Source organism: Pelobates fuscus, chromosome 10 (assembly GCF_036172605.1).
Source record: "Pelobates fuscus isolate aPelFus1 chromosome 10, aPelFus1.pri, whole genome shotgun sequence".
Taxonomy (NCBI): domain Eukaryota; kingdom Metazoa; phylum Chordata; class Amphibia; order Anura; family Pelobatidae; genus Pelobates; species Pelobates fuscus.
Window position 1 is genome coordinate 16,816,406 of NC_086326.1, and position 16,096 is coordinate 16,832,501.

The window sequence follows — 16,096 nt, forward strand, 5'->3', positions numbered from 1 at the left end:
ACCAGACATCTTACTCGGGACCGGGTAAGAGCTGTGCTGGATATCCCGCCTCCAAGGACTTCTAAGTCTCTTCATGCCTTCCTAGGCCTCATTTCCTATTGCAGAGCATGGATCCCAGAAGCCTCTCTGCTCATGCAACCTCTCTATGACGCACTTAAGTCTGACCCTTTCTGTTTAACTAAAGAAGCTATGGACAATTTTACTGCTCTCAAACGAGCCATTGCTTCTGCTCCTGCCTTGGGCCTCCCCGACTACTCCAAAACTTTCAAATTGTTTGTTTCTGAAAGACAAGGCCACGCAACAGGAGTGCTCACCCAAACTAATGACTTAAGAGGCCGCCAGAGGCCTATTGGATATTTCTCATGTCAACTGGACATTGTGGCCAGAGGGACTCCTTCCTGTCTCAGGGCTGTTTTTGCTGCGAGAGAACTCATAGAGAAGACCTCAGACCTGGTCCTTGGCCACCCTCTGGTTGTTTTGGCCCCTCATGACATCTCTGCCATCATCAACCAAGTCCAGCTCAAGCACGTGTCTCCAGCCAGACACCTGCGCTTACAGTGTCATCTTCTTTTGCCTGACAACATTTCCATCCAAAGATGTCAGGTGCTTAATCCGTCCACTCTTCTTCCACTCCCTGAGGGGGGTATCTATTATGGATTTATCACGGATGAAACCTACATTCACCTGCTCTGTGGATGTATTAAGAAAGTCATGCATCCACATTTGACATTTTATGAAGGTGAAAAACCTCTCTGTGAAGGCCCAGATCACGCCTTCTGCACCACGTGGTATAAACCAAACATTACCCCTGAACCTTGCTATGAAGATGAGCTTTACCACCGGACCGATGTAAAGCTTACTGCACAAGACTTTTATTGTGACTCTGACGGCAATAGTATGGTCTTGATCCAGCTACCTCAACAACTTAACTACCTTTACCGCCATTGGGATACTGCTATCCCACATATTCCTGTTACCAAGTTGAAGACAAGGTCATGGAATGATCTTGGGCCCATGGCAAAACTATGGGCCACCATGACTGAAGAACAGCTACAGGAAAATGGTATTGTCAAATACCCAACAACTGACCTTCTAGAAGCATGGCCACGCCATTTCCTGGAAAAGGAATTTCAAGATCTGGTCATAAAGAATGATTATGACCCAGAAACACCTCATGACTGTTTTGAACAGATGAAAATGGAAACAGTGCACTTACCAACTGTGCATGAGAACCCATTACCAGATCCGGATTTTACCCTGTTTGTGGACGGATCGAGATATGCCGATGAAGGAGGAACATATCATACAGGATATGCCGTAACCACAACAGATGAAGTTATTAAATCATCATCCTTACCACCATCAATGTCTGCACAAGAAGCTGAATTACAGGCTCTGACTTCAGCCTGCAAAATTTCCGAAGGAAAACGTGCCAACATCTATACAGATTCAAGATATGCTCTAGGCGTGGCACATGACTTCGGCCTAATTTGGAAGACTAGAGGATTTCTTACCACCGCCGGTACACCAGTCAAACACAGCACTGCAATCAAGGAGCTAATGGATGCCCTCCTACTCCCCAAAGAAGTGGCCGTTTTGAAAGTAAAGGCCCATGGGAAATTGGATACAGATGAAGCAAAGGGCAACCATTTGGCTGATCAGGCTGCTAAGTTAGCGGCCAGGGATTTGCAGGAAGTGGATGAAGAAGTGTCCGGACAAGAAGAAGAAGTCCCTATTTTTGCCCTGCAAACTCTTCCTACTGATTTGCGAATTTTACAAGAACAGCAAGCTGCAGTCACTCCTGAAGAAGTCCAGAAATGGAAAAAGAAAGGAGCTGTCCAAAAGGACGGAATATATTACAACAACTTCAGATTTTGTCTTCCCAGAAATTTGTATCCAGCAGTTGTCCAATGGGCACATGGGCCTGCACACCTGTCAAAAGAATTGATGGCCGCCCTCATACAGAAGTATTATGAAGCACCTGGAATCACAACATTGATCAATAGCTTCTGCAAGGCCTGTGTCATTTGTGCAAAATGCAATCCAGGAAGACCGGTTAAAGTACCTGCGAAACACCTGGCAAAGCCCATGTACCCCTTCCAGCGGATTCAAATTGACCACATCCAAATGCCCAAGAGTGGGCCCCATGAATATGCACTAGTAATAGTGGACATGTTCTCAGGCTGGCCAGAAGCCTACCCAGTGGCCAATATCACTGCAAAAACAACCGCAAAGCGCCTACTTACAGATATTGTATGTAGATTCGGACTCCCAGAAGTTATTGAGAGTGATCAAGGCCCAGCCTTTACAGCAACTGTGACTAAAGAAATTTGGACTGCTCTAGGGGTGACTCTAGCCTTCCACACCCCTTACCACCCACAAAGTAGTGGTAAAGTGGAGCGCATGAATGGCACCCTAAAAACTAGAATGTTAAAAATGTCACAAGAAACAAAGATGCCCTGGCCAGAAAGCCTACCGATAGCTCTATTTAGTGTTAGGCACACACCTAGAGGGAAGCATTCACTGTCCCCATATGAGGTTCTATTTGGGACAGCACCCAGACTAGGTTGTTATTATCCGCAGCAGTTGCAACTCCAATCAGATGTTTTAGTAGACTATGTAACTGAACTTGCAAATGTCCTAAACAAAATACATGCCCAAGTTTTCTCTTCAATTCCAGATCCCGAATTGGATACAGGTTCCCATAACCTACTTCCCGGAGATTGGGTCCTGGTCAAGAAGTTTGTGCGGAAAAATACCCTGGAACCAAGATTTGACGGTCCATTCCAAGTTCTCCTGATTACCGCAACCTCCGTCAAATTGGCCGGTAGGCCAAATTGGATCCACGCTTCCCACTGCAAGAAATCTCCTGCCCCAGAGGAAGCGAATATCGCACAAACATGTATCTCTGGTACATCTTCTCCTTAATTAGCCTTATGAAGGCCCAGCAAGTAGCCATTACCAAAGACATTAGTGGGTACACCTTCTGGTATAATTCATCATGCACCCAGGTGGCTACTTATACCTTTGACTACTGTGATATTGTAGAATGCCCATTTCCCACACCACAAATCCAGAGCATCTATAGAGATATCCCTCATTCGAAAGACCCATATGTTTGTGTAGTTGACAAACAATGGGGGCACAATTGTGATCACTGGGGGGCGGCAGGATGGAATGCCGGGCCTGCCTGGGGTTACAAACCAAAAAGTGCCGTAGCTAAAGTAGATGATCATGGTAGATCGCTTCTCCAGAGAATGACTTTGAGAAAGCCTGGGGGGAGCACACCAATGAAATTAATCCTTAACATTGAGCGCCCAAGCCCAACAGATGCAGACCAGTATGTGATGGGAATGTACTGGAAAAAGGGTTCCTACCAGAAATTAGGGCATTTCTACCTCAAAGATATGTGCAACTCTTCTGAGTGGCAAGGGGCCACCCATATGGTCCCTAACCCATTAAAACCCCATATCCAGACCTTTCAGGACATGATGGCCATTGCTAACCCCACTTTTGAAGATACCATGGCCGCTGAAACAGGTTTTAATGATGTAAATTTATGGTTAGAATGGATGAAATATAATGCTAATAAGCATAATAGAACCGCATGTTATGTGTGTGGAGGTGCCCGGCCTCACCTGGGTACTGTACCTTTAATCCTACCTGTAGATATAGAAGAATGTATTTTAAGCCTTTTTGCCTATCACTATAATTTTAACAGGTCCATATGTATTGCATGGACAAAGGAGTATCCTCTTCTAGCCAAAGACGTCAAACCCCCTGATGGTATTACCGTATATAAAGGTAATTACACTTGCTATGCCATGTACGATGGTATTGGTAAATTTGTAGGTAACTTTTCCAAAGGCTATTGTGCTACATACAGAACTGTCCCTGTACGTTTGCTGCAACATCACACTAGGTCACTAGGAGACATTTATTGGTTGTGTGGGGATTTACAGCTAAGATCCAGAATGGACACAGAATGGTGGGGAGAGTGTACTTTGACTAAGGCCATTATGCCTATACATATTATTTCTGACACACACCTCAACACCCATGAGTTCAGCCACACTAAGGTTAAACGTGACGCCCCAGTGAAAGGAAGTTTTGATCCTCATGTGTATATTGATGCCATTGGAGTGCCCAGGGGGGTGCCCAATGAGTTTAAAGCTAGGGATGAAGTTGCTGCAGGATTTGAATCAATTTTTACCATAGTTACCGCAAACAAGAATCTAAATTGGATAAATTACATTTATTATAATCAACAGCGTTTTGTCAATTACACCAGAGACGCCCTCCAGGGATTGGCCGAACAGTTACAGGCCACATCCCAAATGACTTTTCAGAATAGGATGGCCCTAGATATGATCTTAGCCGAAAAAGGAGGGGTTTGTAAGATTTTGCCCGACACTATGACATGTTGTACCTACATCCCAGAAAACACAGGCCCTAATGGTAAAGTCACACTAGCTATAGAAAAATTAAATGACCTGTCTGAAGAGTTAAAAAGGAATTCTGGGATAAAAGATCCCTGGGAAAGATGGTTTGGTTGGATGACAGGATGGCAAAAGGCTTTAATGCAGATTGGTATGGCTATACTAATTTTTCTTTTTATTTTTGCTCTTCTCTTTTGTTGTGTCCTCCCATGTCTGAGAAAATCCCTCATGAAGACTGTTGACCAAGCAGCACCCACTTTGACCCATCTCGAAGTTGATGACCAAGAATTCCAAGACATCAACTCACCCTGTCTGCCGCTGCAAACATTCCCTTTTGTTGATAAAGTGCAGGAATTCTAGGAAGGGACTAGATCAGGGACAGCATCTGTCAGTGAATGGTAAAGGCCCCATGTGGAGAAGTGGTGGGTTAGCTGCCATGGGATACCCTTGGGTGTGAAGCGTTCGAGAGCCATACTGACGGATGGTTAGCCTATTAGGGTCAGATCTAGGGACAGCCTTGCACTTTGCACTAACATCTAGCTAGCGGCCACGGGGTTTCTGTGCCTTTGGGTTAACACGTCTTCTGATACTAACATAATAAAGTTTTATCTCTTAGAATCTAACATTTCATAGGGGGGACTGATGTGGAATTATTAAAAATCCTTATTGTACTTGTATTGAATTATTGTACTAACTCCATTTTAACCTTATACTGTGACTTCGTCCTCCATTTTGTCCTCCTAACCTGACTTCTTCAATCCTCCATTTTGTCCTCATGACTTAACTTGTTCATTTTAAAACTACATTACGTGACTGAACTTCTCAACCCAATTAATACAGTAGACAAAGACCGTGTTTCCTTCAAGGACAAGTACCAGGAGGTGCTGGCTACTCCTTAAGACTTGCCGGCTACTCCTTAAGAGCTTGTAAGATAGTACAGTTTGAAGGCCACAGAACACAGTAGTAATGAAATGTTCTATTCATAAGAGACCTTGCACCTGGACATAAAGCCTGATATCACTGACTGTGTAAAATGACGCTTAGGACCCCCTTGTCCCCCACCCGTGTCCAGAATAATCCCACCTCTGATGGGTGGGCACGGGACTAACCTCTTAATTTTACTAACCAATAGGTAAGACACTAACTCCGTCACTTAACAATTAATCCAATTGATGATGTTTATTTGCTGATATTCTAATAATCAATGATGACGCAAAATGCCTCTTAAAAGGGCCTGCGCGCCCGCTTTTACTTCACTTGCCAATAAACTTTCTCGAAGTTATTTTAACCTGAACCTCGTGTGTCAGACTTAATTACTTCAGCGTATATACGCAATTTAATTTTATTGATTTGGACAGGAACAGATAGACTTTGAACATTTTGGTTTACTTTCAAAAAGTACCATAACACAGCCTTCCTAAACACTTCCTGTAAAGAGTCATATAATGTTTATACTTCCTTTATTGAAAATTCTGTTTAATTTAGAATGTATCTCCTGCACTGTTAATAGCTCACTAGACCCTGCAGGAGCCTCCTGTATGTGATTAAATGTATTTATCTCATGTTCTCTAAAATGACCTTTAAAGTAAGTTACATCTGATTGAAAATTAAACCATTTTGTTTTGGTGACTCTAGTGTCCCTTTAACCAAGTCACAGGATTCCCTGCGCGTGAGTAAACAATGTTCGCGCATGTCCAAGGAACCAGGAAGGATTGTGGCTCTTGCACATGCTGGCATTCTATGATGTAGTGTTACCTAAACTCTGGAAGTGTAGGAGACATAAGATCTCTTTTTAAATGTGCTGCATGACTCACCCAGTAAATAAACAGTTCAGTAATGTTCAGTGGGGTAAATTAAAGGGTTATTCCCTGCATCATCAATACTACAGCCCGTTGTAGTGGTTATGATGATACCAGGAGTACCTTGGCCCAGGTACCATTAAGCAGCGGTTTGCCCCCCTTACCATGGTCCCTGCTGGGCTCCAGAGGTACACTGCAGCCATCACTATTCATTGGTTGAGACTGTCAGCTGACCACTATCAGTCAATAATGGACATTCACTGACTTTCGTTGCACAGAATTAAGATTAGCGAGCCTGGAACTCTAGTTCTGGGATGACTGACGATACCCTAATGACGCTGGCGGGGATAGAGTTATACCTCCAGCAGCAGAGGTTATAAAATACATACGCACAGTGTTTCTAAGCAAAACACTGCATATACAGACCCCAGATACCATGACCACTTCACATCACTGAAATGGTCATGGTGCTTGGAGTAACCCTTTAATGTAGGATTGTTAGGAAAGATGACAATTTCTCTTTTATTGACAAGCTGCAAAGTGGGTAGTATGGGATCAGATTTGGCCAAGTTATAGCAGGTACATTGTAAACCCATTTTTAATATGGACCCATACTTCGTTTCCGAAATTACCTTATTGACAATTGTGACATTACATGCACCAAACGGATGTTACACACTCAGCCTCTTCCCCGTATGCCGTGAGGCAGTATGAAGATATGTTAAGCAAAAGACTCCAGGTGCATGAACATTTTAATGGGTATTCAAACATGTTGACCTGTGGATATTATGTTACACTGTGAAATGTCTATCAATTTGAACAGTTTAATATCAGTATTTATTAGTTTTGTTTAGATGATATTTCTTTGTATATTGTGCGTTAATTAGTGATTTGAACGTTCGCTCCATGTTGAATAAAACTTGTAAACTTGCATTTAATGTTACAATACTACAGTTACAATAAACTCTCAGACAGTTCAAATGGTTTTCTGGGTAAAAAAAAAAAAAAAGATTAAAATGAGTTTTCCTAGTCTGAACAATATCACAAATTAACATAACATTAAGAGCAATTGGATATGTTTCTTGCTAAGCTCCGTACCTCCCAACATTGGGAGATATGCCAGTTATTACAGAGTGTCCCAGCCTGGCACCAACACATGCCAAGAATAGCAAACTTATGAGTATTTGTTAAATCCAAATTTTGATAAAACGTAAAAAGGAAGTTTTGACTCGAGTGAGTAGTTACCATTCAGAGCAATATGCTGTCTAATAAAGAAGTGTAGCACTTTCAACTATTGTCAGAAGCTAATTAACTATACATTTGGACATTTACAGGGATTTCCACTTTTCTTCTTTACCAAGTGAAAAATGCAAAAGTCACATTTCATTATTAAAGGGAAACTATAGTCACCAGAACAACTCCCTTCAGGCTCTTTGCTGTAAGCCCTGTCTTTTCAGAGAAAATGCAGTGTTTACATTTCAGCCTAGGGATACCTCCACTGGCCACTCCTCAGATGGCTACTAGAGGTGCTTCCTGGGGCAGTGCTGCACAGTGTGACTGATATTCAATGTCTCCACCCTTTGCATGGAGACACTGAACTTTCATCATAGAGATGGATTGATTCCTTGACAATCTCAGCCAATCCTATGGGGAAGCATTGTGATTTGCTCAGACCACCACTTTTTATGATGTCAGCAGACAGATCAGGGGTAGAGGCAGCAGAGCCAGGAGCTGCAGACTTGAATACAAATAAGGTTTTACTATATTTAGGGAGGCAAGGAGAGGTCAGGGAGGCTAGATGGTGGTTTTAACACTATAGGGTCAGGAATACATGTTTTCAACTTTAATAACAAAAATGGTATCATGGAACATGAACCTTGGGTTGACCAAGCAAATGGGTAGCTACTGGCTCACAAATTTAATATAATGAAAATCACAGTGTGAGGAAATAGAATAGCATTGCTGGCTGAGGTTATCATGGTTAAAAAGGGATCAATAACTCCAGTTTCAGATTTCTAATAATTTTTTTAAATCCTTTGCAAGATAGTGGCATGTCTATCCATTATGTAAGTTTAGAAAGTGCTTCATTCCCTAACAATTCTCGAGCTATAGTTTGTTTAATCTCAAAGGACGTGGCAAAGACATTAAGAGTAATTTCAGATTAACTCATACAGGCCAATTCTGGAGTTCATCTGGAACATTTTGAAGTTGGAATTGCAAAATTTTACAGATATTAGGTTTGGTAAAGATTTTCAGATATTCTGCCAAGTCATAATTTATTTAAAACCGATAAGTCAATAACCAGACAGTTTAGGTTTCGTTTCACAAAATATTAAATGTTCTTTGTACCACCATATAGCTGTTCAAAGTCTTCCATAATCTTAAAATGTTTCAATTCTTTTAATTAGTCAAGCTTTTTTATAGTACACTAAAATTATTTAAAATGCAGGTCAAACACTTATTTAGTAAAGTCCGCTACTACTAAAAGCAAATGTAATTAAAATTGCAAAATTGAGGCTAAAAAAGCCAAACTACTACAGGGTAGTTAAAAAAATAAAAATAAATGAGAGTACCAATTTTAGCCTCAATTACAGTTTGGCTTTAGTTTGCTAAAATTCCAAGCTCGGTGAAAAACTCTGAACATTTCCCCGTGCTTGTTGTAATGCTGAAGAAATCATGGAATCCCGTGTTCCGATTGGCAGTTGTCATCACAATGCTTTCAGATATATTTTGTTTTGCAAACGAAGTGTTTAAAATTTTAAAAGCAATTCCAAGATGGCCACTTCCACATTGAAAAACATTTGTGTCGTGTAGCAGTAAATACAGAAGGATTCCTAATAGCTGCGATTATAAAATATACATTTGTTGTATTGTGTTTAAACCGGTTTACACAAACAAAATATCAGGTAATAAAACCACTTTAAATATTTATAAAATCAGGTAATAAAAATGTATTCAATATGAAAGATAGCTTTGATGTATTACCTGTGTGACTGCAGTTGAGGGGTTGAAATTATGAATTGCAGCACTCACTATATCTAAAAACAAAACAAAAACAGACTGTCATTTTTTTTAATTTTATTAGGCAAAAATAAAACTTCAATAAATATGTTGCAATTAGTGAGGCGGAGCTGGTGACGAATGAATGTGCGCACAGGTCTCCAATCTGGACCCGATTTGACAGAATTGTCTCAACTCCGGTTTTCCCGTATTTAATCATGTTGTAAAAAAATTAAAAAGGAATTATCCATCTTGTTTCTTCACATTATGATACCAAGGAAACATTTAGCTTCCTTGTTCCCTCACCCCTATAAATACAACTGAAGTGTTTACTAAGGGGAGTAGCACAAATGAGGTACGGTAAGTAAAAATGCACAGTACTTTTGTGTCCAGGGCAACAACATTGCCCATGATGTTACAGGCATATGCATACCCAAATTGGAGCGTGAGTATGAGTGTGACCAGGGGCGGCTGTTCTGAGTGTGAGTGAGGGTGTGTCAAGGGGGCGAGGCTGAGTATTTTTAGGTGACTTACTAATAATAATTTATAAACTACTATTTAATTAATAACAAGAACAATGTATCTTATTTACACAGACTGATTTCTAAACACATTTATTGTAGTTAAAGGCACATTACTGGGAGTATTATTGCTGTGGAGCTCTGTTATACACTCAGACACACCAACAATATAGAGCTCCTAGAAAAGAGGGCCATTAGAAGAGAAAAGAGGGACAGATGTATTTGGGCTTACAAATAGGGCTGTCCCTTCTTAATAGGGAAAAGTGGGAGGAATGCATATGTACTCATATCTGCACAGACGCACCTTACACCTGCCTGCATGCAATCATGCATATGGCACTACAGAGTTTAAATTAATTAGGTACGCAAGCAGTGTTAATTTAAAAAATGAAAAAAAAAAACATGCACTGAGCAATGGCTTGCATGCTCTGAATTTCATTAAAAGCTCAGCATGAACGATTCTTTCCTTTACACTTATTTTTATGGGACATGCTGACCCATACTCTGTTAGCACCCTGTGGTTGTTAATGATTGTGTGCAGTCCCCCCTTTTTTCTTTTTGGCTTCCTACTTTGGATGACAGAGATGGTCTGTCAATTGATCAGAAAGGACGGAGGTAAAAATTGGGTGTCACGTTGTATGACCTGGCAAGTCGCAGGAGCAGATGATGTCAATATATATATATATATATATATATATATATATATATATATATATATATATATATATATATATATATATATATATATATATATATATATATGTATGTTAAACATTTGTGCTTTTGAGTTTGGGTGTTTTTTTTTAGATTTCCTTTTTATTCAGATAAAAGAAAAAGCACATTAGCAAACTTCCTTTTTTCCATTTAAACTTTCCATTACTTGGTTTCTGTTTGTCTTATACATTGTATATGTGTCTTTGATGTGTTGATGTGTAAGAGCTACATTTTAAAAGTAAAAGCAATATTTTTCCCTTTTGCACAGTCCCCTTGTTCCCTTTTGAACAGTCCTGAGACCACTCAACCAGCGGACTGGCTACAGTAATTTGGTACGCTGTATGATCTTTGGGGTATTTATGACTTTACAGATTTAAGACCCAATGCTCAGGTCCTCCTGAATCTGTAAGAAGTAGTTTTAACACACTTAGAAGGCCCGATGCATCCAACGCAATCGCATTGAAGTCTCTTTTCTGTGCTAAATATTCTCTTCCTGTGGTGTTAAAAGGGAACGGTCACTGCCTAGGATTTTAAATACGATTTTTAATTATCCCCTCTAATAAGCAAACATATACGCTGATGGGATCTCTTCTTGTAGCTTTGGGGATAAACTGTTTGTAAATAGTTTATCCACCTAAGGTAAGATGGCACCTGGAACCTCCTGGCACCATAACGAATTTATTGAGATGAAGTTGCTGTGGTGCTCGGAGTGTCCCAATACATATTTAAAAGAAAATAGAGCTTCACAAGGGGAGACCTAACACAAGTTTCAGGTTATTTATATGACTTTATTCATTGGAATATTTTCCATATCAGATGAAGTTCACTTTTTGCTTCGGAAGTAGGCTTTTCCTTTGTAATATCTCAATATGAGCATTAAAGAGGAGCGGTCACCTCTCTGGAATTGAATAAAACATTTAAAATCACTGATAACTTGTTTTAACTTTTTTTTAGATGCTCCGTTTTATATTAAATATATATTAAAGATTTAGCAAATTATCTAATAACCCAGTTCAGATAACGCAAAGCCAGGGCCGTCGTTCTGCATGGGTATACTGGGCAGTTGCCTGGGGCCCCACAAGCATAGGAGGTCTGGCGTGATGCCCATGTGCCGAAGCCAACAGGGGAGATCTTTTCATCTCCCCTGCCAGCCCATGCAGAGCCGGCCTTGCTCTCTGCCTTCTCGAGCCAGTGGGGACATCAGCCCAAATGCAGTGGTATTACACACAGCACAGCCCACAAACACACACAGCACCCCTCCCACACACACAAACCACTACTCACTCACAGCACCCCTCACACACACACACAGCACACCTGATACACACATTGCACCCATCAAACACACAGAACACCTCACACACACACTGCACCCCTAACACACACAGCACTACTCTACCCACGCACACACTGGAGTCACTGGACCCCCCCACTGCAGCCTGTCTGTGTATATTCAGCAGTCTATTTGTATTCAGCAGTCTGTGTGTGTTCTCAGCAGTCTATGTGTATGCATTTAGCAGTCTGTGTGAGTATTAGATAGCCTGTCTGTCTGTGTGTATGTATTCAGCAGTCTGTGTGTGCATTAGACAGTCTGTGTGTGCGTACTAGACAGTCTGTGTGTGCGTACTAGACAGTCTGTGTGTGCGTACTAGACAGTCTGTGTGTGCGTACTAGACAGTCTGTGTGTGCGTACTAGACAGTCTGTGTGTGCGTACTAGACAGTCTGTGTGTGCGTACTAGACAGTCTGTCTGTGCGTACTAGACAGTCTGTCTGTGCGTACTTGGCAGTCTGTCTGTGTGTATGTATTCAGCAGTCTGTGTGTGTACTTGGCAGTCTGTCTGTGTGTGCTAGGCAGTCTGTCTGTGTGTGCTAGGCAGTCTGTCTGTGTGTGCTAGGCAGTCTGTCTGTGTGTGCTAGACAGTCTGTCTGTGTGTGCTAGACAGTCTGTCTGTGTGTGCTAGACAGTCTGTCTGTGTGTGCTAGACAGTCTGTCTGTGTGTGCTAGACAGTCTGTCTGTGTGTGCTAGACAGTCTGTCTGTGTGTGCTAGACAGTCTGTCTGTGTGTGCTAGACAGTCTGTCTGTGTGTGCTAGACAGTCTGTCTGTGTGTGCTAGACAGTCTGTCTGTGTGTGCTAGACAGTCTGTCTGTGTGTGCTAGACAGTCTGTCTGTGTGTGCTAGACAGTCTGTCTGTGTGTGCTAGACAGTCTGTCTGTGTGTGCTAGACAGTCTGTCTGTGTGTGCTAGACAGTCTGTCTGTGTGTGCTAGACAGTCTGTCTGTGTGTGCTAGACAGTCTGTCTGTGTGTGCTAGACAGTCTGTCTGTGTGTGCTAGACAGTCTGTCTGTGTGTGCTAGACAGTCTGTCTGTGTGTACTAGACAGTCTGTCTGTGTGTGCTAGACAGTCTGTCTGTGTGTACTAGACAGTCTGTCTGTGTGTGCTAGACAGTCTGTCTGTGTGTACTAGACAGTCTGTCTGTGTGTACTAGACAGTCTGTCTGTGTGTACTAGACAGTCTGTCTGTGTGTACTAGACAGTCTGTCTGTGTGTACTAGACAGTCTGTCTGTGTGTACTAGACAGTCTGTCTGTGTGTACTAGACAGTCTGTCTGTGTGTACTAGACAGTCTTTCTGTGTGTTCTAGACAGTCTGTCTGTGTGTACTAGACAGTCTGTCTGTGTGTACTAGACAGTCTGTGTGTACTTGGCAGTCTGTCTGTGTGTACTTGGCAGTCTGTGTGTACTTGGCAGTCTGTGTGTACTTGGCAGTCTGTGTGTACTTGGCAGTCTGTGTGTACTTGGCAGTCTGTGTGTACTTGGCAGTCTGTGTGTACTTGGCAGTCTGTGTGTACTTGGCAGTCTGTGTGTACTTGGCAGTCTGTGTGTGTGTATTCAGCAGTCTGTGTGTGTGTACTCAGCAGTCTGTGTGTGTGTACTCAGCAGTCTGTGTGCATGTATTGTATGTCTTGCGTTTGTTGGAGGTACTAAGAAATATAATAATTTAAATTTTATTCCTGCGAGTGGTTGTGTAGGCAGGGCACCAGTGCACTGCTTTACCCGGGCGCCTATAATGCTGTTAAGATGGCACTGTGCAAAGCCAGTGAAAACAATGTGTCTGTCTGCTTTCTACATGCTGACTACCAGGGGCAAAGGACAGAGCTTATAACAATGGCTGACAGGAAGACAAGATGGAGGCACTCACTTGTAAGATAACATGTTTGTATTTCTACATTTGATTTTATTTCTCACATATCCCAAACATATATTTGTTAAATATAGGGATAAGTAGACAGAATATCAAAAATCCTGGAAAGGGAGAGTTTCCCTTTAACACCTTCAATAAAAAAAGATTCACAAGAAATAAAATAGCCCGGCTGTGATGTCAAATAAATTAATAGGGCACAGTAAAGGTTAAATGGGGGCCTGAGTTGACCTATGAATGTGTTAATCTAGATTTGACAATAATTTGCCTTTTGGTATGCAAATCACGGCATTAATGGAATAGGATACTACATCTCAATGCTCAGGTGATTTGGGCACCGACACAGTCAAATGTTTTATGGTGTACATAGTGTGCCCGTCCAATGCTGGCACAATGGAAACTATGACAGAGCAAATGGATAACAAGCTTTCTCATCCAATGTTTAAATTATGCTGATTGGGTAGAATAAAGAGGAGGGTGAAAGGACAGGGAGAGAGATGGGTAATAAGTGGAAACAGAGGAATGAAACCTAGAGGTTACAAACAGATTATTGTTTCTTAAAGGGGTAGTCCAGGTTGGTGTTCATCCCTATCCCCGGTCTGTCCCTTGCACCTCTTCCAGTCGCCTTTGATTTGCCCTTTTTGGCATGGCAAACCTCCTGTATGATGCCAACACGCTACCTGCATTGCCATCTGAAAGGAGTCATGTTACTCACTGCGGTTTTATACTCCCTGGCTGTTTTGGCTATGGATTATCAAGCATGCACTGTAGTGGCGGTGCTTGGGTGAGCAGAGGAACGGCCTGAAAGGTATTTTCTATAAACCTTACTAGTCAAAAAAGGTTTGATTGTGAGGCGGGTGTTTTAGAATTGTTAAATTTTTGTTTAAATTTCTTTAAATTATGTTTTTAAAATGTTTTTAATCAAACCCCCTCCCCCACCCCTTGGCAGTCAAACAATTGGTCCTGTTACTTCCTGGTTTGTTTAGCTCAGTGGAGCTAAACTCAAGAGGCAGCCATTGCCCAGAGCATCTGCCTTGCAAAGATGTATCATTGAGCTGCATTAGGAAGTCTGTGATTGGACAGCCATAAAGTCTGGGTTAGAGAGGGTTCTTGTAAAGGCTGCAGGCAAGAGATCTGTTGCCTTTGTAAGCTGTTCTTAGATTATACCCCAGTTACATAAATAAATGCATGCATGTTTTCATTGAGTTGTGTATCTGCTGAACAGTGCTTTATTTTTGTATTCGGGCAGCGAAGTGTAAATACAAATGGTTACAGTAAGCCACAGACCACAAAAAAGACGCTCATGATTAACAGACGAAGACGGAATGATTTGCGCACTTGAAAAGGGAATATCATTTTTACCATTTATACTTTGGATTGGTTGCTTGCTTTCCATACCATTTTAACACATTATCTACACCATGCATACAAAGATTGGGTTTATTGTTTATTACAGTATTGAGAACATAACACCTGACTCTAAGAAATATAAAGTCCATTTTGAGTTGTTTGGATCATTGTTTTACTTACCGGAAGGGAAAGGGTTTCGCTGCACGAGGTCAAGGTATGAATGAACCATATTATCATAGACGAATGCCCCTCCAGTCTCTGGGGAAGCCTCCGGGGAGTAGGTCGGATTGGTTAGATTCCCGTACGACATGGTGTAAGTGTTGCAGACTGTTCACAGTGACGGGAGGAATAATTACCTGGAAGAAGAAAAATAAAATTATAATTACCCAGCATGCAAAGTCAGTAAGCTTGTGAGGAACAAAAAGTTAAAATAAATAAATGAACAAACCACCTCATGGAAAAACAAAACAAAAACTGCTCTGGGTAGTTTGTTGTAAAACCCGTTTCTGAGTTGTGAGTTTATCCTTCCTCAAAGTCAAACAAAAAAAAAGCCACTAGACAGACCGTAGTTAAAACACAATGTAAGTAATTAGGGCCGTTACAACCCCGGGTTCTTTAAACTAAGATATCTAAGCTGTTTAAATGGGCAGTCTAAGCACCATAACCACTACATTGAGTGATAATATCTATGGTGATCGGAGGCTGAGGCTCCTGGTTCTGTGCTTAATGATTTGACACAAACTGAAAGTGCTAATATAATAATGAGTAAGGTCATCTTTCTTGAAATTTGGACGATGCTCATTGGCCGAGTCTGTCAGCTGATATGTGCAGTAGATTAACTCTGTTTAAAATTGGAGAAAATTGACATTGCTAATGACAAATTTGCAATTTGATTAGCAAGGGGCAGGGCTTGTGTCAAACGTCTTGCAAAACAATGCAACACAGAACTAGGGGACTCTCCCTACAGCCTTCAAGTACCGTAACCACTACAAAAGACAGTCGTTACAAAGCTTTGAATGCCCCTTTCATTTGATGTTAGACAATTAAAGGATTACTCCAACTTGTTTTTTCT

At 41.4% G+C, this 16,096-nt stretch overlaps 1 protein-coding gene across 1 annotated transcript in view; it reads right to left on the reverse strand.

Annotated features, from left to right (window-relative positions):
• The window catches only part of LOC134575653 (prominin-1-A-like), a 125,055-nt gene that overhangs the window by 75,083 nt on the left and 33,876 nt on the right, over window positions 1-16,096 (reverse strand). The window contains exons 2-3 of the mRNA XM_063435001.1: window positions 15,205-15,380; window positions 9,224-9,276 (exon numbers count right to left, since the gene is read on the reverse strand). Of these exons, the coding sequence (XP_063291071.1) occupies window positions 9,224-9,276; window positions 15,205-15,334 (183 nt within the window). The 5' untranslated portion in view covers window positions 15,335-15,380. The remainder of the gene's footprint in view (window positions 1-9,223; window positions 9,277-15,204; window positions 15,381-16,096) is intronic.